The sequence below is a fragment of the Crotalus tigris genome, unplaced genomic scaffold (genome assembly GCF_016545835.1).
Source record: "Crotalus tigris isolate CLP2741 ecotype Arizona unplaced genomic scaffold, ASM1654583v1 scf7180000018432.44079421565:4894166, whole genome shotgun sequence".
Taxonomy (NCBI): domain Eukaryota; kingdom Metazoa; phylum Chordata; class Lepidosauria; order Squamata; family Viperidae; genus Crotalus; species Crotalus tigris.
In genome coordinates this window covers 3,928,834-3,950,583 of record NW_024096999.1, presented here as the reverse complement: position 1 = coordinate 3,950,583, position 21,750 = coordinate 3,928,834, and the positions used below count along the sequence as shown (strand labels likewise).

The 21,750-nt window shown below is 39.7% G+C and overlaps 1 protein-coding gene across 4 annotated transcripts in view; it reads left to right on the top strand.

Moving 5' to 3' along the window:
- The window catches only part of PHKB (phosphorylase kinase regulatory subunit beta), a 104,064-nt gene that overhangs the window by 34,146 nt on the left and 48,168 nt on the right, over positions 1–21,750 (top strand). For all 4 annotated transcript variants that reach the window (XM_039352446.1, XM_039352447.1, XM_039352448.1 and 1 more), the window contains 6 exons: positions 2,549–2,664; positions 6,364–6,427; positions 12,185–12,280; positions 15,585–15,782; positions 17,707–17,764; positions 20,733–20,810. In XM_039352446.1, coding sequence (XP_039208380.1) covers positions 2,549–2,664; positions 6,364–6,427; positions 12,185–12,280; positions 15,585–15,782; positions 17,707–17,764; positions 20,733–20,810 — 610 coding nt within the window. The remainder of the gene's footprint in view (positions 1–2,548; positions 2,665–6,363; positions 6,428–12,184; positions 12,281–15,584; positions 15,783–17,706; positions 17,765–20,732; positions 20,811–21,750) is intronic.

The window sequence follows — 21,750 nt, the reverse complement described above, 5'->3', positions numbered from 1 at the left end:
AGAAGGAGAAAAAGGAAGAGGAGAAGGAGGAGGAGAAAGAGAAGGAGAAGAAGGAGGTGGTGGAGAAGGAAGATTCCTCTTGTCCAATTACATGTCACATACTTTCCCTTTGTCACTAACTCTGAGTGGTTTTGTCCTCTGAATGTTCCGATGGGTGTTGCTTCTAAGCCCTGGCCCCTCCCCATTCCCCCCCTCCCTTTATTTCACATTTAGACTAATCCCTCGCCCAAGATGTTGTTATGCCTACTGAGTGTGTTGAAGCTATTCATTATTATTCCTTGTCTCCCTCGGAGGTAAATGAAATGCCTCCAATAGCAGATGAAAATGGTGAGCTGGTTCTAAATGGCCGAATAAATGTAATGGGTTTTGTTCCTCTGCGTAGAACAACAACGGTATTTGTTAACTCCTTACAAACTAGAAAGGGATTATTTCCTATATTATCGGTGCAACGTATTGCGTGCATCCTCTGTACCTGAAAGATTCGGATCTGTAGAAGAACACAAGCCTATATTTCAAATGCCTTTAAAATGTAAAGGTTGAATTTTGAGTAGATTGGATATAGTTTAATTCTGCAGTTCATCAGAGGAAGGAAGCTAGGCTAAAGTGACTACTGAAAAAAAATATGAATACTTTTATTGCCACGTGGAAACCGCTTCTAAATTTTGCGCTTGAGGTGGGAAAAAAATGAAATTTTGATTGTGGGGCTTTACCAATGAGATAGATTTGATGTTTTGAAATGGCTAGTTTATATTATTTTGAAAAAGTAAAAAGTTGAGGTTTGAAGTTGATACTTCAGGAAGTTGGAAGTCAATGCCTTTTTTTTCTCTTTTTTTTCCTCCCTTACCTCACTTCTCTACTCCCTTTTCCCTCCCCCATCTTTTCTACTATTTATTTTGTATTTCGATTATATCATATATCAGTGGTGGCGAACCTATGGCACGGGTGCCAGAGGCGGCACTCAGAGCCCTCTCTGTGGGCATGTGTGCCCTCGCCCCAGTCCTAGGCCTTCAGTTGGGTTTTATAAAACGTTTTCGCTTTAGGCCTCCGCCGCTGTGTGCAAAAAAAAAAAAAAAAAAAAAAAGTCCAATCAGTCAGTCAATTTCAACTTCTCATGGGAAAAAAAAAGATCTTGCAAAGTTGGAATTGATTGATGGAACTTTTTAGTCCCACCCAGTCTGCCATTACCACTGCAGCCACGCCCACCGAATGTGCCATGCCCACCCAATGGGTCACATCCAGCCAATGGGCCACACTCGCCCGCCCCTCGACGATGCATAAGTGGGTTTTGGGTTCCAGTTTGGGCACTCAGTCTCTAAAAGGTTCGCCATCACTGTCATATATTATAAACTAATAAAACTTTCTTGAACTGCATGCAATGTAGTATAGGTGCCCTTGAAATTAAGATAACAATCCAAATTCTGCTTGTGATCTTCCCAAATCCAGCCCTACAAGTGTAAACATTTCGAACCCGGGTTACCGGTAAGGTAGTCCTTGACTTACGACCAAAATTGAGCCCGGAATTTCTGTTGCTAATTGAGGCTTTTGTTAAGTGAGTTTTGCCCCATTGGCCCAAATATGAAGTGAATGACTGCAATTCTTCAGTTAGTGACACCATTGTTAAGTGAATCGCTACAGTTGTTTAGTCACGTGGTTGTGAAGTGAATCTGGCTTCCCCATTGACTCGGTCCCAAAAGGTGATCACACAACCTTGGGACACTGCAACCGTCATAAATGTGAGTCCGTTGACAAGCCTGTGAGTTTGGGTCATGTGACCATGGCGATGCTGCAGCGGTCCTAAGTGTGAAAAATGGTCGTAAGTCCCGAAGGTGCTTTGTTTTTCTTTGAAGACGTTTCGCTTCTCATCCAAGAAGCTTCTTCAGCTTCTTCTTGGATGATGAGAAGGGAAACTTCTTCAGAGAAAAACAAAGGAAGTCCAGTTGCCTCTTGAAAAAGCACCTTTGGGACAACCATGACCTGGATGACTGAGAATCTCCGTAGACAATCATAAGACACTTTTTTCACTGCCGTTTTAATTTCGAACAGCCACTAAATGAACTGTTGTACTATCCGTACTGCAGCTGCCTCCCTTAACACAGGCAAGGCAGGGCAGTTCCAGAATGGAAAAAAAAAAAAAAGGTTTACCCTTGCAATGATCAGTACTGTATTATTAAATCTCTTTCCTATTGTAATGTTCCGAGAAAGGAATGAGAACATTTGGCACTCTCAATGCGTAATCCTGATTTTTCAAAGCACAGCTAACAGTCCTGGCGATGACAAGGAAGGGAGAATTCTCCAGGCCGTGTAAAATTCAAGTCCAGTAATTTTTCCTGACCTGCTTTTGCTGCTGCAACATAATTTTAAAGAATAATACTCCCACCAATTGCATATCATGCCCAGTAATAATAGCAAACTATTATTAGCCGCTGAACTGTAGGCAAGACAAACAGAATTATCTGAAGAGCTGTCCCCTCTCTTTCAAACACAGAGCTGTTCAGAATTCTTGCGTTTTGCAAAGTCTCTCAATTCCATTTCCTTTTCTTATTCGAAGGTCTCTTTCATACAAAACCTTGTTTTCTGCGTAGAAAGGGCATACCGGGTTCCAGATTTTGGAATGTGGGAAAGAGGAAGCAAGTATAACAACGGCAGCACCGAACTGCATTCAAGGTATATCTATTTTTTCCACTCCTCCCCCCCCCCCCATAAGTCCGTTCTTATTATTCTCAATTGTTGGGAACGTTGATGTTGAATTTACGGCAGTGGTTCTCAACCTTTTTAATGCCGCGCCCCCAACCGGTCGTAAGTCGAGGACTACTCAACCGGTCGTAAGTCGAGGACTACTCAACTGGCGCAGCACCGTTTGCAGAATGGGACTTTTGGTGGGCTCAGCAGGGCAGAGACAGTCTGGACAATTCCTATTGGCTTTGGAAAGCCAATCGAATTAGACTCTATTCAAGAGAGTCTATTCTATTGGCTTTCAAAAGCCAATAGAATAAAAGGGAGTAAGACAGTTAAGGAAAAGGAGAAAAAAATGGCAGACTGCGTTGTTTGGCGACCCCCGTGAAATGGTCGTTCGACCCCAAATGGGGTCCCGACCCACAGGCTGAGAACCACTGCACTAAATGAATGTTTGTAAGACGAGGACTATCTGTATTTTTTGGGTTGACTTTTTCAGCAACGATAAATTTTAAGTCTGCTATTATAAGTCTTGGAAATTGTGGAAAGCTAGCTCAGTAATGTCTAGAAGTACACAATTCCCACTCAAGTGCTTGAAATATTCATTTGTCCTGTAACCATTTTGTTCAAGCTGTTTTGAAGCATCTGTTGAATTATTCTGGGGAGAAAAAAAATCATTTTTGAAATATCCATCTGTGTTTTGTCTTTCTACTCCGAGATTTTAGAAAGACTTCAGCATCAGAATCTTCTACTCATTCTCTTTTGTTCTCAGACTCATCCCGCTGATGTCTTGTCTATCCTTGTTAAGATTTTTTTTCTTTGGCTTGTTCATTTGGCTGCCAGTTTTAATGTAGTTTTTTTTTTTAATCCACCTGTGGTTTCTTATTTTAGGCTGTTTAGCATGGTTCTTGATTCTTCCCACAAAAACTTCATTTCCTAAAAGGAAGAATTTAAATATGAAAGCAAAGGAAGATGATGGATTTCTTAATGATTCGATCCTGATTAGAATCTGATCTGCTTGTTTTATTCTTCAAGGCTTTTTTTCAAAACCCGTTTATCCCATCTCTTTTCACTGAGTTCAATTACTTCATTTGCTTAGAGCAGTGGTTCTCAACCTGTGAGTCAGGACCCCATTTGGGGTCGAACGACCATTTCACGGTCACCAAACAACGCAGTCCGCCATTTTTTTCCCCTTTTCCTTAGCTGTGCTACTCCCTTTTATCCTATTGGCTTTTGAAAGCCAATAGAATAGACTCTCTTGAATAGAGTCTAATTCTATTGGCTTTCAAAAGCCAATAGGAATTGTCCAGGCTGTCTCTGCCCTGCTGAGCCCGCCAAAAGTCCCATTCTGCAAACGGTGCAGTTGAATAGTCCTCGACTTACGACTGGTTGAGTAGTCCTCAATGTACGACCAGTTGGGGGTCGCGGCATTAAAAAGGTTGAGAACCACTGTTCTAAACTTACATGCCTTAGACTGAATGCTTGAGCTTGGATCTGTTTTAAATTAAACCTTGGGGCTTGAAACTAAAGATTGCCCATAAGACAGTGAACAGCAATTTAGGAGCAGAGTGCCTTATCTCTTATCTCTCATTCTTAAGCAATCATCAATCACAAGCCCAACATTTAACAGCTGCTTCATCACAAAGCTTGGGAATGCTGTTCAGTATTTTCCAGAGATGCTAGCTTCTAGCTTGCTGCATTATTGGGCACCATTGAGTCAAGTAACACATTCTTAATCCACTTGTTTTAATCTTGATCCCCTATGTGGGCAAAAAAAGTTGACTGTTGCTCTTTTCAATTTTTTTCTAACTGTTTTGATGCCTCTACTGATCTCTAAAGCTCAAGGAATGAAATCAGTAAGCTGATCTCATTTTTGAAAAAGCCACTCCTTTGTTTCACATAGGCACATATCTGTTATTTAGATAAATCGAAGCGATGGCTGAATCGTGTCTTAGTACTGCATACTTACATTATATCAGTATCAATGAAGAAATACTGGGTTTCCATTATATGATCTTCTATTATTTAGATTTGACGAGGAAAGGTTTTGTTTACTTTTTTTAAAAAAAAACTGGATCCATCTATGATTGATTTCATTTGAAAGACTTGGACTTTCCTCATTGTGAAGTCACTCATACTGTTGCTATTGATTTTGGGGGAATATTAATTAGGGAGACATTAGTTTGTACGGTGGGTTGACCAGCGTCGCTGAAACAGACTTGCTAATACGGTTAAAGTCAACTTTCTAAAAAAAAATCTCATAAATAAATGATGACGTTCAATTTTGTCTGTTTCAAAAAGGCAGAGAGTTCATTAAAATGGGTTGAAAATGTGTTGAGTTGAAAAAAAATAGAGAGAAGTAAAAACAAGATCAAAAACCTTGGTATAGATTCACATAAGGTAGGCCCACGTGAAGACTTCAAGAAGTGCCAGAAAGATGCAGTCCTAGATTCCTTCTTGAGTTTAATGGAGGGTGGGAAGATTCCATGAGCGAAGCAGTTGCACTAAGCAATCCAGCTTCTATTAGCATGCTATCCGTCATTCACCATGAGAATAATTTCTAATCAGCAGAAAATGAGGGGGGAAAAGAGTGAGACTTCATCAGCCTTTGATGGCAGCTGTTCAGAACAAAGTTTGATAGTTAACCTAATCATCCTTCCCTTGTTGAACCAATTAGTAAACAGCACATGGTTGTTGCCTCCCCTCTTGTGTATTGCTTCAGAAAAGTGTGGAAAATTCTCACTGGGGAGGTTGAAATAAAGGGGGGGGAAATCAATGTTTCCTAGTAAGCTGGTAATGAAAACATTCCAGTGGAAGCTATGTTTCAGAGAGCTGGTGTCTTGTGGACATGAAGATATTGGACTGACCTTGGGAAGATCCAGATTCAAGTCCCGTTTTAGAGGCGGAAGCTCCTTTTTTCATCCCATTGTTTCAAGATTTGTGCTTAAAAAAAAAAAAGGAACTCTTTTATGGTTGATTCATGAATGAATAATAGATAACTTCAGGGTAAATGTTTATCATTTGTCCACTTATCAATTATTCGTCTGTATTCTATTTCACACAAAATAGCTACTTGGTTCATAATCAGAATTTTTTTCAAGTACTGGTTAATAATCTTGGCTAATCTCTTTGTGGAGCTGTCCAAGGTGCTGATAGTTCATAGATGGCTAAGGCCTGGGTTTGTTTATTTCTACAGTATTCCTAAAAAGTGTTCAAAAGAGAAGACAATTTACTTTAGGCCCTTGGCCAGATTAGAAGAGTACCATGTACACCAATGGTCCCATAAAATAATGAAAAAAATCACCAGCTCCTTTTCATCACTCCCTTGAAAGGTGAAACCCGCTATTGTTAAAAGCAAGACCTATAAACTTACAATTCCAGATGTCCAAATCCAAGGTGCTTTCAAATATATATATATATATATATATATATATATATATATATATATATGTATGTATGTATGTATGTATATTACGGATCACTGGTGACCTCTAAATACAAATTGCTGAAAACCAATAAAATAAACCTACTGTATCATCACTTTGTCCTAAGTTTTTTTTTTTTTAAGCTGTCAGCAAGAAATTATCTGATGTATAAGCTAGCCTTTGGAGAGCAGAATTTTTATTTCCAGAGTTGCAAGCATAACAAACACTTTTTTCCCCCTCTCTTTCTCTTTTCTTTCTTTCTTAGTTCTGTCGGATTGGCAAAAGCTGCTCTAGAAGCAATTAACGGATTCAACCTCTTCGGCAATCAGGTACAATAGTAGGACTATTTAAGCATTTGTTCGTTCTTCATTTTTAATTAACTGTTTGTTCTATAGTGAATTGCTTTCACTACACATCAAAGTCTGTCTGATATCCACGGGATAAAATATTTCCAGTCTGTAGGTCTCTTAGTTTTCCCCAGTTTTTTTCCTCAGTTAACAGTTATAGCAGTGTACTGCCTCATATTTTCCTCTGGTCATTTTGATCCATGAGAATAGAATAGAATAGAATAGAATAGAATAGAATAGAATAGAATAGAATAGAATAGAATAGAATAGAATAGAATAGAATAGAATCAGGAGACGCTATACCAGAGGTAGGCAACCTCGGCTCTTTTATGACTCATGGACTTCAACTCCCAGAATTCCTGAGTCAGCCATGCTGACTTAGGAATTCTGGGAGTTGAAGTCCATGAATCATAAAAGAGCCGAGGTTGCCTACCCCCGCCCTATACCATTTCAGACAAATGGCTGTCTAATCTCTTCTTAAAAGCCTTCAATGATGAAGCACTCACAACTTCTGGAGGCAACTTCTGTTCCACCTGTTTAATTATCCTCACTGTTAAGAAGTTTCTCCTTAGTTCTAGGTTGCTTCTCTCTTTGATTAGTTTCCATCCATTGCTTCTTGCCCTGCCTTCAGGTGCTTTGGAGAATAGCTTGACTCCCTCTTCTTTGTGGCAGCCCCTGAGATATTGGAACCCTGTTATCCTGTCACCCCTAGATTTTCTTTTCATTAAACTAGACATACCTAATTCCTGGAACTATTTTTCATATGTTTTAGCCTCCAGTCCCCTAATCATCTTTGTTGCTCTTCTCTGCACTCTTTCTAGAGTCTCAACATCTTTTTTATTACATCGTGGTGACCAAAACTGGATGCAGTTTTGGCCAGCAGGTTGTAGAAATATTTTCCTAGTTCTTTTTTCTTTTCAGTTTTCTCATATAGAGCCACATCACTTTTTTTTATCAGCCTTGTTATGAGTTCCCGTCTACTTTTCCTTCTGATCATTGAATACATTAACCGGTCCTCTTCCTCTGTCTTTTTTTTTTTTTCTTATGTCCACAAGTCTTCTTCATTTTCACAAAATATGGTCTAGTTCTGTCTTGCTCAATGATGATGATAATGGTTGTAGTGGTGATTGGTTGTAATTCTCCTGCCAGGAAACTGGAATACTGCACATGAGACTTTCTTTTTAAATATTATCAGAAGAACAGCTCTCTTGAGATAAGCTGGGGCATGAGGTGGTGACTGGTTCAAAGCCCACCCAGTGATTTTCCATGACTGATGGTGAACTTAACCTGGTTCGCCTTGAACCCAATCCAACACCTTCATCACAACGTTATACTGGCCTCTTCTACGAAAACATATGAAGAACATTTGCAGGAATTGGATATGTCTAGTCTAGTGAAAAGAAGGACTAGGGGTAACATGATAGCAGTGTTCCAATATTTGAGGGGCTGCCACAAAGAAGAGGGGGTCAACCAAAGTACCAAAAAGCAAGACAAGAAGCAATGATTCTTCTCTCCTTGGAAACTAACCAAGGAGAGAAGCAACCTAGAACTAAGGAGAGTTTCCCCAACAGTGAGAGCGATAAACCAGTAAAACGGCTTGCCTTCAGATGGTTGTGGGTGCTCCATCACTGGAGGCTTTTAAAAAGGGACTGGACAGGCATTTGTCTGAAGGGGTCTAAGGTCTCCTGCTTGAGCCAAAATAGTTGTAATCTTGCCTTCTCTGTTTCTGAACATCCATCTCTTTTGTTGGTTTCCTCTTTCTTCTCTTCTCCTGCTGGTTAGGCTGCCAGAAATTAATCAGCCTGCCAGACGTTAGGAACTGGGAGAGAGCTTTGAAATATAGCTGTGGGTGGCAGGCAGTCCTGAGGACACAAGATTCCTTTATAACAAATCAGATAAGCTTCTTACCTGTAGACTGAGCATCTCTTGTAAAGCTCAAATCACAATTTTTTAAACCTCATAGTCTTTTACCTATTGAAAGAGAGAGTGGAAGATGCTAATATAGGAAGGTGGGAGGGAGGCAGACAAAGAGAGAACTAGGCTGGGTTAGGATAGGAAATAGGAACATAACGGAGTGTCCCACTCATAGGTAGTCCTTGGAATTGATACTGCAATTGAGCCCCCAATTTTTGTTGCTAAGCAAGACATTTGTTAGGTAAATTTTGCCCCATTTTACTGCCTTCCACGCCCCATTTGTTAAGCGAATCCCTGCAATTGTTAAGTTAGTAACATGGTTGTTAAGTGAATCTGGCTCCCCCATTGACTTTGCTGGTCAGAAGGTCGCAAAAGGGGATCACGTCTCACACACACACACACACACACACACACACGCACGAATTTTGATCATGTGACCATGAGAACGCTGCAACAGTCGTCAGTGTGAAAAACAGTTATAAGTCACTTTTTTTCAGTGCTGTTGTTACTTTGAACCGCTACTAAGTGAACTGTTGTAAGTCGAGGACTTTCTCTGCACCCTTTTCAGGTGCAGGCAATCAATCAGATCCTCAGGTGAAACGTCCAACTTGACCGCTTCATTTATTCTGCCTGTAGTACAAGAATCTCCCTGAATGCTTGTTCTCCCCTGGGAACAAACAGATAAAGTTCCATGGAGCTTACGGAGGGGGATCAGGCGGAGATCTCTTGTGGTTGTTCAGCAACTCAAACCTAACTCCCCACCTGATCCTCTTCCTCCTCACCTGGCTGGGAGTTTCCCCAACGACACTGGAGTTAGAGGAAGAAATGACAACTTCTTTTTTTTTTTTAGTATATTTTATTGATTTTTTTTTTTTTAGAGTGGCAATCTTTAGTGCTTAGTAAACAAGAAGTGACAGCTTCTAATGGGGAAGACCACCAGGCCGAGAAATTTTGTTAAGTGGCATCCAGACATATGAAGCTTGCTGTCAAGTTTGTCAGCCAGAAGCCCAGTTTTCTTGTGGAAGAAAAATTACAGGCAGTGTTTTGGCTTAAAACAGTTCATTGAGTGACCGGATCAAAGTTACAACGGCACTGAGAGAAGTAACTTATGACCCTTTTCCCCACACTTACGACCTTTGTAACATTCCCATGATCGCGTGATCAAAATTCACACGCTTGGCAACTGGTTCATACTTTTGACCCTTGCTGTGTTCAATCACCTTCTGCCACCTTTTGACAAGCGAAATCAATGGGGAAGCCAGATTCACTTAACAACTGGTTTACTAACTTAACCACAGAAGTGATTCACTTCACAACTGTGGCAAGAAAGGTCATAAAACAGGGCCTAACCCACTTAACAAGAGAAATGTTGGGCTTCGTTGCTTAGTGGGTTTTAACTGAGGCAATTTCATCGCTGGAGTGAAACAGACACACTCAGGGATGAGATGAGGCATCCTTCTGATCAGAAATCTGCTTTGTAGATGTGCCTCTTGATTGCCAAGGCCTGCGTCACACGAAGACTCTAGTTTCCCTCAGGAGTCAATATGTTTTCTGCTTTCTTGATCTATTTTAAATTAAGCCGGCTTTTTCAATGCTTCTTCTCCCAGTGCTCCTGGATGCTCCTGGAATGTGCTTAGTGTTGTTGCTTGGCAACTGATGCGGCCTACCACCCCAGGACAATTTTTCCAATGGTTGTGGTTGCTCCAGCAACTGATCTGGGGGAGAATTGTGGGGTTAAGGCACTCAGCTGGAGGTCACCAAGCATTCTCTCAACTGTAGCCTTCTTCAGGCTAACACAAATAAATGCTCTATTGAACAGTGGACCTTCCATATGTGTGTTATTCTAACATACCCATTGTACTTGTCATTTTTTTTTTTTTTAGTATTTGGGTGGGGAGTGCTAATCAGAAATGTACCAAAAATAAGATCCCTGAAAAAGAGGGAGGAACAGTTGAAGTTTGTAGGCCCTTGGGATGTTGAATGTCTATATCCAAAGATCAGGATATCTTCCAGAGATCTTGAAGGAATAACATCCTCTTTACTATTGATGGAAACTCATTGCCTATGAACAGGCCCACTGGGATCCTAATGTTTGTCCATGTGTTTAGTCTTATATTTAGATCTGGATTAATTGGCTGATGCTCTCTTTCTATATTATAAATTCTCTTTACACCAAAGCGAATTACTGCAAAATGCATAATTAGATATGCAGGGTAGTTTTCTTCATATCTCCATTGATCAAACACTTGAGAGTATATAATTGAATAAAGGCATGTTTGAGAGCAATTTGCTTGTGTTAAGGAGCAGTGTAGCTTAATTGCACTTCTTAAAAAAACAATCTGAGGTTATTAGCCTCTGGTTGGCTTGGAAAACTGCAATATGGTTTTTTGATTTTGTTTTGAGTACATAAGATATTACGCAGGTTTAAGTGAGGACTCATGAGTTTCTTTGGCAGATGGAAAACTACTAGCATTTGCCCCCCCCCCAAATCAATAACTGTCAACTTTTAAGGATAATCAGATTGTCAGGTAGTACATAGAATAATAGAACAGTAATAATCTGATACAGGTAGACCTGGATGAGCTTCTGAATGAAAGAAAGACCAAGTAGCCTTCAAGAAATAATTGGGAATAAGTTCATTTGTCACAGTTGCTATTTATAACCCTCCTTTATTTCTCTACCACTACTTTTATTTATTTATTTATTTGCCACATAGTTTTTTTAATGAGTGAGAGAGATGGATTACGTTCTTCTGATACTGTAGAGTGGGTGGGACCTGGTCTTTGGGTGTCATGTAAATTTCGTTGTATGTGTATACTGTATACACATACAATGACAATAAAGTTTATTTATTTTATTTATTTAGAGAGCCCTCAAACTGTAAGCTCCCCAGGTTTCATAAACAAAAGTCAACAAGTCTTCATCTCTTAGGAACACATGTTTATTCCCCCCAAATATAAGAAGTGCTAAGCCAACTCTGATACTTGCCAGCTCCGGTACTTGCCCTCATTCCCCTGTAATAGCAGATAAGTCTAATGGACTGTGTGCTCTGTATAATGTCAGCCCTGTGAGAAGTTAAAAGGTGACCTTAAGTCCCCATGTTCTGTTTATAGGCAGGGCTGTTTTTGATGCTGCTGATGGGTCAATTCTACAAGTCATACTAAAGTAGGAACCTAATTAGGTGTCATTAGTGTCTACCCGATACCTGGAAAAATCCTTGATTTAAACTTTAGTAATTGTTTGGAATGAAACTCAAGGAAATCACCTTTCAGACGATGTTGCTGGAACAGACAAACATGTCCAGTACTTCTGAATTGGAATAGTGTAGTCTCCTCTAGCAATTGAGGAGAAGCAGCCCTATTGATTGATGGTATCAACATGGAAGATTTCCCTATATCTTATTTAACACATCATTTCTAGATAGGTCATATCCACTATCATGTGGCCAAGTCAATATTGGATCAGATACTTTTTCTTCTCGAAACTATTGACTTCAGAATTCTGCCTCTCGAAAAACACAGAAAAACTTTTGAGTAGCGGTGGTAAATAATCCTGGAGTATTACTTTTTTTTGGGTAATTTCACCCTTCTACCCCCTGGTCTTCTAACTAGTTTTAAAATGCCCACCGAGTCCTTTAATAGTGATGAAACAGAGTTATACACATTTGTCTTGGAAATGTCATCATCTGTTTGAAATTACCGGATTATGATTGCCGCTGGTAATCTAATTATCCAGATAATTTGTGCACTTTGCCAATGATAACTGGCTGTTCCAGTTATTGCTGCACATACTCTGTATAACATTAATTTTCTGTTCCATCTACAGGGTTGTTCGTGGTCTGTCATCTTCGTAGATCTTGATGCTCATAATCGGAACCGACAAACCCTTTGCTCTTTGCTTCCACGTGAATCACGATCTCACGTAAGCAAAATGCTAAGCATGTCAACATATAACGTAGAGGGAGAGGTTTTACTAACCATTTTAATAAGGTTGCCGTTAGACAGAATTAGAATCCGGGTCTTTTTCAGAAAGAACTGTGTGAAAGAGATCTCCCTTATGGCAGACTCATCTTTTATAAGTGTTATAAGAGGGGAAAAGTGAAAGTTAAGAAAAATGTTCTGATCGTGATAATTTTTGTTATGAAGCGATAAATAGGTGGATCTGCCTGACTTTCGGAATTTCTGATACATTTGCAATATAACTTCAGAATGGAACATATCACCATCCCTAGTGCATGAAAAAGACACATTTTTCTCTTCATTGTGCATTCAATTTCCATTTCAGTTTTTAAAATCTGGGAACTCCTCTAGGTTAGAAATATGTAATTAGTTATGCTGGGGCCTAATAGCTGGGAAGATATTTTCTAATGGGTTAAGGCCTGCTGAAAACCATTTCAGCATTAGAAACTTCTCATTAGCATAAAATACATTCCATTTCCTTATCTTAAAATGGGCAAGCTTGACATGCTGCTTTGGACAATTCCAGTAAACTATTCTCACTGCTGCCTCAAGGAAAAATACATACATACACATATATACATACGTACATACATGCATGCACATACATATTATTTTTTTCCAATTTAAAGATTGGGAATATTCTCATATAGATCAAAATCTGATTCTTTTAATCTTACAATTCGTTTAATTTTACTGTACCCATAAATATTTTTATGGACCAGCAAGGGAATGAAATTTATTCTCTGTATTGTTTCCTCTGTTTGAAAAACTTACCTTTGCGGGAGATTTCAATAGTCATTTTGTTTATAAGTTTACTCAGTTTTGTGCAGTGTACAATATAAATAGCATTATCCTGTTCCTTTTTTGCAGTAAACAACATTATGCGAAGCATAAAAAAATGCTAGTGGTGGGCAGAAGAAATTAAAAGCAAGAGATAAAAGACAGGGAAACCTGAAACTGCTTTTACTAATAACATAATCAGTTTTTGTTTGCAAACTTGCATTGCAAAATTTCCTTTAGAGAGATTGCTCATAATATAAAAATACAAAAAAAAGCCTCCCAACCCTTGATTGTGTATTCAGAAAATCTCTTCACCCTGTCAGTACCTGACTAAATATTGCTTTGTTTTATTATAATATTTTAGAGCTCTATTCACTGTAAACATTCCAATGTGTGTATATGCTTCTTTATTTAAACCCTTGTAGTTTCAGTTTTGATGTATCTACAGTTGTTGCATAGATAAAGCAAAGAAAGTTGGTCTCATTGGGTATGGAATGGTTCTCCACCTTGCAAATATATAGACTTCAGAGAAAAATGAAGCACCTTGTGTTGTTTCTCTGAAGTCTGTAATATCTTCCTTCCTTCCTTCCTTCCTTCCTTCCTTCCTTCCTTCCTTCCTTCCTTCCTTCCCTCCCTCCCTCCCTCCCTCCCTCCCTCCCTTCCTTTCTTCCTAGATGATGTCCATCTTGCCTGGTGATGACTCAGTTTAACATTAAAAAATATATAAATATATCAATTAAAGTTATCTATTAAAATAATAAAATGGTATAGGGTTTCCTGCCTGAGCAGGGGGTTGGACTAGATGACCTCCAAGGTCCCTTCCAACTTTATCATTATTATATCATCATCATCATCATTACTGTTATTATTATTGTTATTATTATTAAGACATCAAAGCAATAAATAGTGGCATTAAATCAGTTTAAAATTGACAAAGATGGGGAAGAGGGAGCAAGATGCACATGGGAGGAGAGATGAGGTCTTAACCTTAGTCCATTAACTAATTTCCAGAATGATGTGTCCATTACTGGGGTGCCAGGCCAGGTTTTCAAGTCCTTTCAGCATGAAATTGTCATGTAAAGAAATGCTCACATAGATTTCCAACTAAGTCACATTCCTGCATATGTTCTCCTTTCATATGGAACACAACTTTGGGTGCAGAATTAATGGAAGAAATCTATAATTGCCAGACCTCAAAATACATTCTGAAACATCCAGAGCACCTGGTTTGGAGTTACTACATGTGACATATTGAATACGTAGATACTACTAATAATAATCTTTATTGATTAGCCTGTGGGCTATATCAAAGTGCAGAGTTGCAAACACACATTATACTAAAATGCAGTAAAATAACAATTTAGAATGGAATTGGTTAAAATATAATGTAGAATAAAATAGAAATAAAATACAATTTAAAATGAAATTGGGATGAAATGCATTTTTAAAATGAAATTAGAATCAAATACGGCAATTTAAGGTGTAGATAGATAAAATTATGATAAAATTATATTTCACTATCACCCCTACAATCTACCCCAATCAGTCTCACATAGGCCGATTTCAGCCGAACCATTTTGTTCAGGTAATGTGCTGTGTTAAATGTAATTTTCAAATTCTGGCCGCACACAAAGTAAGTTATTTTGATATGGGGGTCCCAATGAGTCATTTGTTTAGTGCAGCAGTAGACAGTCGTGGCTGTTTTGTGACTCGTGGACTTCAACTCCTAGAATTCCTGAGCCAGCCATGCTGAGGGGAAAGGGAGAGTTTCCAAGCTAAGCCATGCTGGCTCAGGAATTCTGGAAGTTGAAGTCCACAACTCATAAAAGAGCCAAGGTTGCCTACCCCTGGTTTTAGTGTATGGGCCAAGGTTCCTATCTCTCATCCTGTTATACAGGTAGCAGTGAAATAGGATGTGATCCAGGTCCTTGACCTCTGCCGTTTCGCAGATGCAGAGATGTCCATTATAGGGTATGGAGTGGAATCTCTCACATCTGTCCATTGTGTCGAGCTGTTCAAATCTCGCTGGCGTGAATAGTTCCCTAAGATGTTTGGGCAGTTGTAACTTCAAATAGCTGTCTGCTTGAAAAGTGGGTTTGTATTTGCTCAGCCATTTCAAGTTACCCACCTTACTAAGGTAGATACTATAAGAGCCGAGGTGGTGCAGCAGTTAGGGTGCAGTACTGCAGGCCACTTTAGCTGGTCAGCGGTTCAAATCTCACCGGCTCAAGGTTGACTCAGCCTTCCATCCTTCCGGGGTAGGTAAAATGAGGACCCAGATTGTTGGGGGCAATGTAAATATATATATATATATACATTGCTTACTGGTGTACACCGCTTAAAGAGTGCTTGCACTTAAAGCGGTATATAAGTCTCATAAATAAATAAATAAATATAGAGGTCAGCATTCTTCTAAAGCACACTCATCATTCCTTGAATTGAGAGTGTTCATCCATTATTTAGCTTAACCTTTTTCATTATGCTAGAACACTGATGCTGCCCTCCTCCCGTGCATCAGCTATCCTGCATTTGCTGTGGACGATGAAGCTTTGTCCAATCAAACAGTCGATAAGATAGTTAGAAAACTCAAAGGAAAATACGGATTTAAGCGTTTTTTGAGAGATGGCTACAGAACGGCGTTGGAGGATAAAAACCGACAGTACTATAAACCAGCAGAGATTAAGGTAATGGCCTTGTTCCTGTGGTATGGGAAGTGAGGAAGGAAGGAATGTGTGTTCGTAAATGCCAGAGTACAAAATTGGTGGGATGTTTTTTTTTTTTTTTTTTTTTTTTTTGCCCCATGTTTATTACAGTGACTAGGCCAAGAAGTTCCAGGTTTGCCCACTTTAGATAATTTTTATACTGCCAGTTGTTTTTGATTCTGAATATCCAATTCTAATATTGGGATCTTGGCTGACATTGCTGAGTCCAGATGTTAGCAATATTTTTATATCATCTGTTTTTAAGCCATTAGAGGACAATGCTTCAACACTCTTGCAACTGAATTAACCACAAAGATTAATGTTGAATTATTGTTGGTATAATCATGGGTCTTCCTTTCTGAAAATTCTGGATATGCCTCCATTAATGTTCCTTACATATCCATTGTCCTGAATTTCCAGGATGGAAATTCATAGGATGGAGATAATCCTATAGGACATAGGATGGAGATAATTCTATAGGACATAGGATGGACATAATCTTTCAAACACCAGAAAACCATTGATCCATTAGAGTTAGTAACAAGAGAGTAGATAGCTAGTGGCCAAACTCAACTCATAACTATTTTATACACGTACAAGTGACAATATGTAGTCCTGTGGTTCATTTTCAATCTGTCACTGATATAAAAGGATGAGGAGTTTATCATTTGTATTCTGCCCTGTGTAGTGAAGAATTATCTGAACCATAGACCCTACTCCAAATGTAATCTATCTGAAGGAATGTGGGGGAGAAAGACAGAGGGCAGGACAAGTGGGTTTACAAGTTTGCCATGGTCAACTCGTCATGGCCAACTCATCATGGCCAACTCAGCACGGCCAACTTGCTGCAGCTAACTTGCCCCAACCAACTCATCATGGCCAACTCATTAAGGGACAAGAGTTACATTACTATCAAAGAAAGAATGCAAAAGGAAGGACAAAACAAAATGTGAATGACAAAAATTAAAATAATTTTTTAATTATTTTAAATAATTAAATCAAATTGTTGAATTGTCCCACGGCAAGCTGTCCCGTTCTGAGGACAAAATAGCACAGAATGCACTTCATCCCTAGACTCAACGTTAACCTCAACGTGACTGAGCTCTGTCAAATCTATGGAGGGAAGTTGAGTTTTAGATGCTCTTCTCGTGTTCTTTGGGTGTTCTTCCTCACTTTCTCTCGATGTTGTTGCATGTTTTGACAGAACCCAAAGAAAATGTTCTTTGCTTTGATGTATAAAGTGAAGTGGGAAGAAGCTAAACAAATCATAGAAGCTATTAGCTTTGGCACTTCCTTGCCATCTATTTTAGTGAAGGAGACATGGCTTGTAGTGTGGATGTGCAATACTTAATATATTGCATCAGCATATTTCTTCCTGATTGATTTGTTTAAAGGTGAATGTGTTTGCATTTCCACTTCAATGTATAGCTTCTTTCCTGTCACAGATAGTCAAATTATTTATCATTTTATTTAATTTCACAGCTGGCTACAGACTGGAGTGTATTAATAATAAAATTTTGATATGGTACTGAATATTAATGCTTTCCATTAAGAGCTGTCTGAATGAAGTTCCTCTTTCTTCTTCACTTTTCTTTTCATACTATTTTTAATTTAAATGGGATTTCCTTGCGGAGAAGCACGATGCGATAAATCTTAACGCATAGAATTGTGGTTCCGCATTTTGAAAGGGTTGAAATTTCTTTTCTTTTTTTTTAATGTAGCCAGATGAATTACTGTTTTTCCCCTCTATCTTCAGTGTAAGTTGTTGTTGTACTGAAAAAGAATTTGTTTTCATGTGTATCTTTCATTCCTTTGAACTTGTAATAGATTGCTTGAACATGTTTCCAACAATAAAACCGCAGCACGCCTTTTATACATATTTTTTTCTTTTTGAAACAATTTTCAGCTCTTTGACGGCATTGAATGCGAGTTTCCTCTCTTTTTTATTTTTATGATGATTGATGGTAAGTATGATTTTGTGTTCTGATTGTCTCCAAAGAAGAGGGTTGGAATGTGTAGAGAGGATAAATGGAAGGATGCGTGCGTGTATACCCATGCCTATAGGCCTGTGGTGGCGAACCTATAGCACACGTGCCACAGGTAGCACGCAGAGCCCTCTCTGTGGGCACGCGCACTGTCGCCCCAGTCCTAGGCCTTCAGCTGGGTTTTATAAAACCTTTTTGCTTTAGGCCTCTGCCGCCGTGTGCAAAAAAAAAAAAGGTTCAATCAATCAATCAATTTCAACTTCTTGCAGGGAAAAAAAAGATCTCGCAAAGTTGGAATTGATTGATTGAACTTTTTAGTCCCACCCCGTCTGCCATTACCACCACAGCCATGCCCACCCAGTGGGCCACACCCACCCAATTGGCCACACCCACTCAATGAGCCACACCTACCCGGCACCCAACAATACATAAGTGGGTTTTGGGTTGCAGTTTGAGCACTCGGTCTCTAAAAGGTTTGCCATCACTACTATAGGCAAACCAAGAGGAAGATTATAATTGCTTGTGCCAAATTTTTCAATAATAATGCTGCACCTAAGTAAAATGAATTTAGCTGATGGAATAAAGGGGGTTGTGATGGCTCAAGTGACTAAAAAAACTGAGCTTGTCATCTACAAAGCTGACAGCCCAGGTTCAAGACCTGAGCACTACGCAACGAGTGAACACCCGTCCTTGCTCCAGCTCCTGTCAACCTTGCAGTTCGAAAGCATGCAAATGCGAGTAGATCAACAGGTACCACTTTGGTGGGAAGCGTTAATAGCATTCCATGCAGTTAGCTTGGGATGTAGCCATGCTGGCCACATGACTATAGAAAAGTTCCAACACTGAAAGTTTTTAAGAAGACACTGGACCTCCAAGGTCCCTTCCAACTTTATTATTACTATTATTGATCATCGCAGAGTCAGCCAGATATTCAGACTGGATTTGGCATTTTTGTCTACCTATCGAGTCTTTACCAAGGACCTGGGATAGGCAGATGTGGATGTGTGATGGTATTACAGATATCGTCGCAGGATGGAAGCTGTTCCCAGTAAGGCTGCCTTTTGCAATTGACCAATGGCAAATTTGTCAATGCCAGTTATGGTGTTCAAGTGGTGCTCCAGTTGTTTTGGGATTGCACCCAAGGTGCCTATTATTATTATTATTATTATTATTATTTACTGGACAGGGGAAACTTCTACCTTTACCTTTTAATTTACCTTTAATTAACAGAAAACATGTTATGTGCTTTATTTCTCACTGTGTTTGGTTGGACACAGCAGTTATTTATGTACAATTAAGAGTAACAAGCTAAAGTTTTTTTAAGAGTTTTTTTGGGAGGGGGGAGGTCTTTAGTGCAGAAACAGTGTTCTGTTTCCTGCAAGAGCCCCTCCGTCAGTTTCAACAGGGACACCAGGAAATAATTGGAACTCCTCTCCCATCATTCCCAGCCAGGTCAGTGCAATGACAGAAGGTTGCTTTAGGTACTATAGATCTGTGAGTATCTAACGGAATGCTGTTTACATACCTGCCAGCTGTTTGGGTTTTTTTTTTTCCAGAGATAAAGCCTATAGTCACAGTCGAATAAATGATTTTTACTGAAATGTCGTGTAGCTTCAGTGACATTTTGCCTCCCTCCTTCGTGACTTTTATCTTCAAGGAAATGCAGAATTTGAAATCGGCAACATTTCCAGCCTCCCCTCCTCCCAAAAAAACCCCCTCCCCCTGGAAAGAGGAACTAGAACCGCCGGCGAGTGTGAATTATAGACAAATGTCAGTAAAAGGAAATACAGATCAAAGCCCAACACTGTAATCATGACAAAACTGCAGGAATTCCATCTGGTATTTCATAACCCCCTACCTAACAGGGAAATTATTTTCAACTAGGGAAGTAGTAGGTATTACAGTATAATCCCTGAAAAATTATATGTATGCCCATATATGATAAGAGAGAACGTGTAATAGGAAAATACCTTATGAGCCACCCCTCTCGTCTACCCTTCCATCTTCGCTGATCTTCGCTGGCTGCAAGCCACAATTTGTGGTTTTGGTGTACGTAGCCAAATTGAGGAGTGGCAGGGTTAAGTCTTGGTCTGCACCTGTCTTTCTGCCACAGTTGTTAAGTGACTCTCTGTGATTGTTAAAATTAGTACCATGGTTGTGAAGAGAATCTTTGCTCGTCAGAAGGTAATCACATGACCCTGGGACACAGCAATGGTTATAAATATAAGTCAGTTCCCAGTGCCTGAATTTTGAAACCGGGAGATTGTGAATCCTAGTCCTGCTTTAAGCAGGAAAGCCGGCTGGGTGATTTTGGGCCAATCGCCAGGAGATTGTGAATCCTAGTTCTGCCTTAAGCAGGAAAGCCAGCTGGGTGACTTTGGGCCAATCGCCAGGAGATTGTGAATCCTAGTTCTGCCTTAAGCAGGAAAGCCAGCTGGGTGACTTTGGGCCAATCACTAGGAGATTGTGAGTCCTAGTCCTGCCTTAAGCAGGAAAGCCAACTGGGTGACTTTGGGCCAATCACCAGGAGATTATGAATTCTAGTCCTGCCTTAGGTATGAAAACTGTCTGGGTGAATTTGAGCCAATCCCTCTCAATTTTTAACCTACCACACCGTCTTGTGGTGGGGAAAATGGGAGGAAGAGTATTAGGTAAGTTCACCGCGTTGAGTTATTTGTAAAAAAAAAACCCAAACCCATAAAGATGGGATTCAAAAATGCAAGCAAATGTAGTATATGATGGGCAATTTGAGTGAAACGGCAGATGGATTTGTAGAAAGCAGAAGATCCTCAGGTGCCGTTTCTCATTTCTGCCGTTTCGTCTGGAAGGTAAAGACACTTTACCCTTGATAGCGGTTGACTGAAACGGCGATGGGCCTTTTCGCTAGCACTGAGTCACCTAGAAAGGGATGCGTCTTGCTAACAGAGTCTCCTTGGATTGCTTTTAGGGTTCTTCCGAGGCAATTCTGAGCAAGTCAAAGAATATCAGAACCTTCTGGATCCTTTACTACAACAATCAGTGGAAGGTATTCTTCACGGAGAACTCTGGATCAAGAGTCTTCAAGCATGTTTCTAGTCAATGTAGTAAATGCCAGACCAAACTGCTAGAAAAAAGACTCCAGTATTTTAGAACAACTCCGCTCCAGGCTAAATATGATGTCACATTCATTTTTCTCCCCTCAAATGTGGATCAGGAAAAATGAATGTGACATGAAATATCAATTAGTTAAACATTCGTTTGCTCAAGAGCAGTGTTTCTCAACCTTGACAATTTTAAGGCATGTGGACTTCAACTCCCAGAATTCCACAGCCAGCAATGCTGGCTGTGGAATTCTGAGAGTTGAAGGCCACATGCCTTAAAATTGTCAAGGTTGAGAAACACTGCTCAAGAGCCATGAGGCACCTCGTCTTTTGTTGTGTACAACTACATTGTGCGTGAGACCAAACCATCCTGAAGGAGAAGATATTGTAGAATGGGTAAATTGAGCAATGTGACGTGGATCCATAGTATCTAGTCATGGCCAAGAAAGTAACATTTCTTGATCCTCTGGAACCATGTTTTTTTAATCTTGATGACATTAAGATGGGTGGACTTCAACTCCCAGAATTCCCTAGCCAGCAGGGCTGGCTGGAGAATTCTGGGAGTTGAAGTCCACCCATCTTACAGTTGCCAAAGTTGCCAAACACTGATCTAGTACGCTTGGTCCTGGGATGGTAATCATGACACTTAACAGGTCTTGCAAGATGCAAGTTTACGTAGGGCCTTGAGGATACCTCACTTTTCTCAAGGGAAATTTGTGGTTCTGAAGAGAGTGCTGAGTAAATTTCTTTTAAAAATCGCATTTCAATTATGTTTACGATCTCATTGCTCCCCCCCCCCATATCAATACATTAAAAGGCATTCCATTTGAAAATACTACAAAGGAAAGCACACTGAGATGTTGAGTATCTCTTATGAATCTGCCA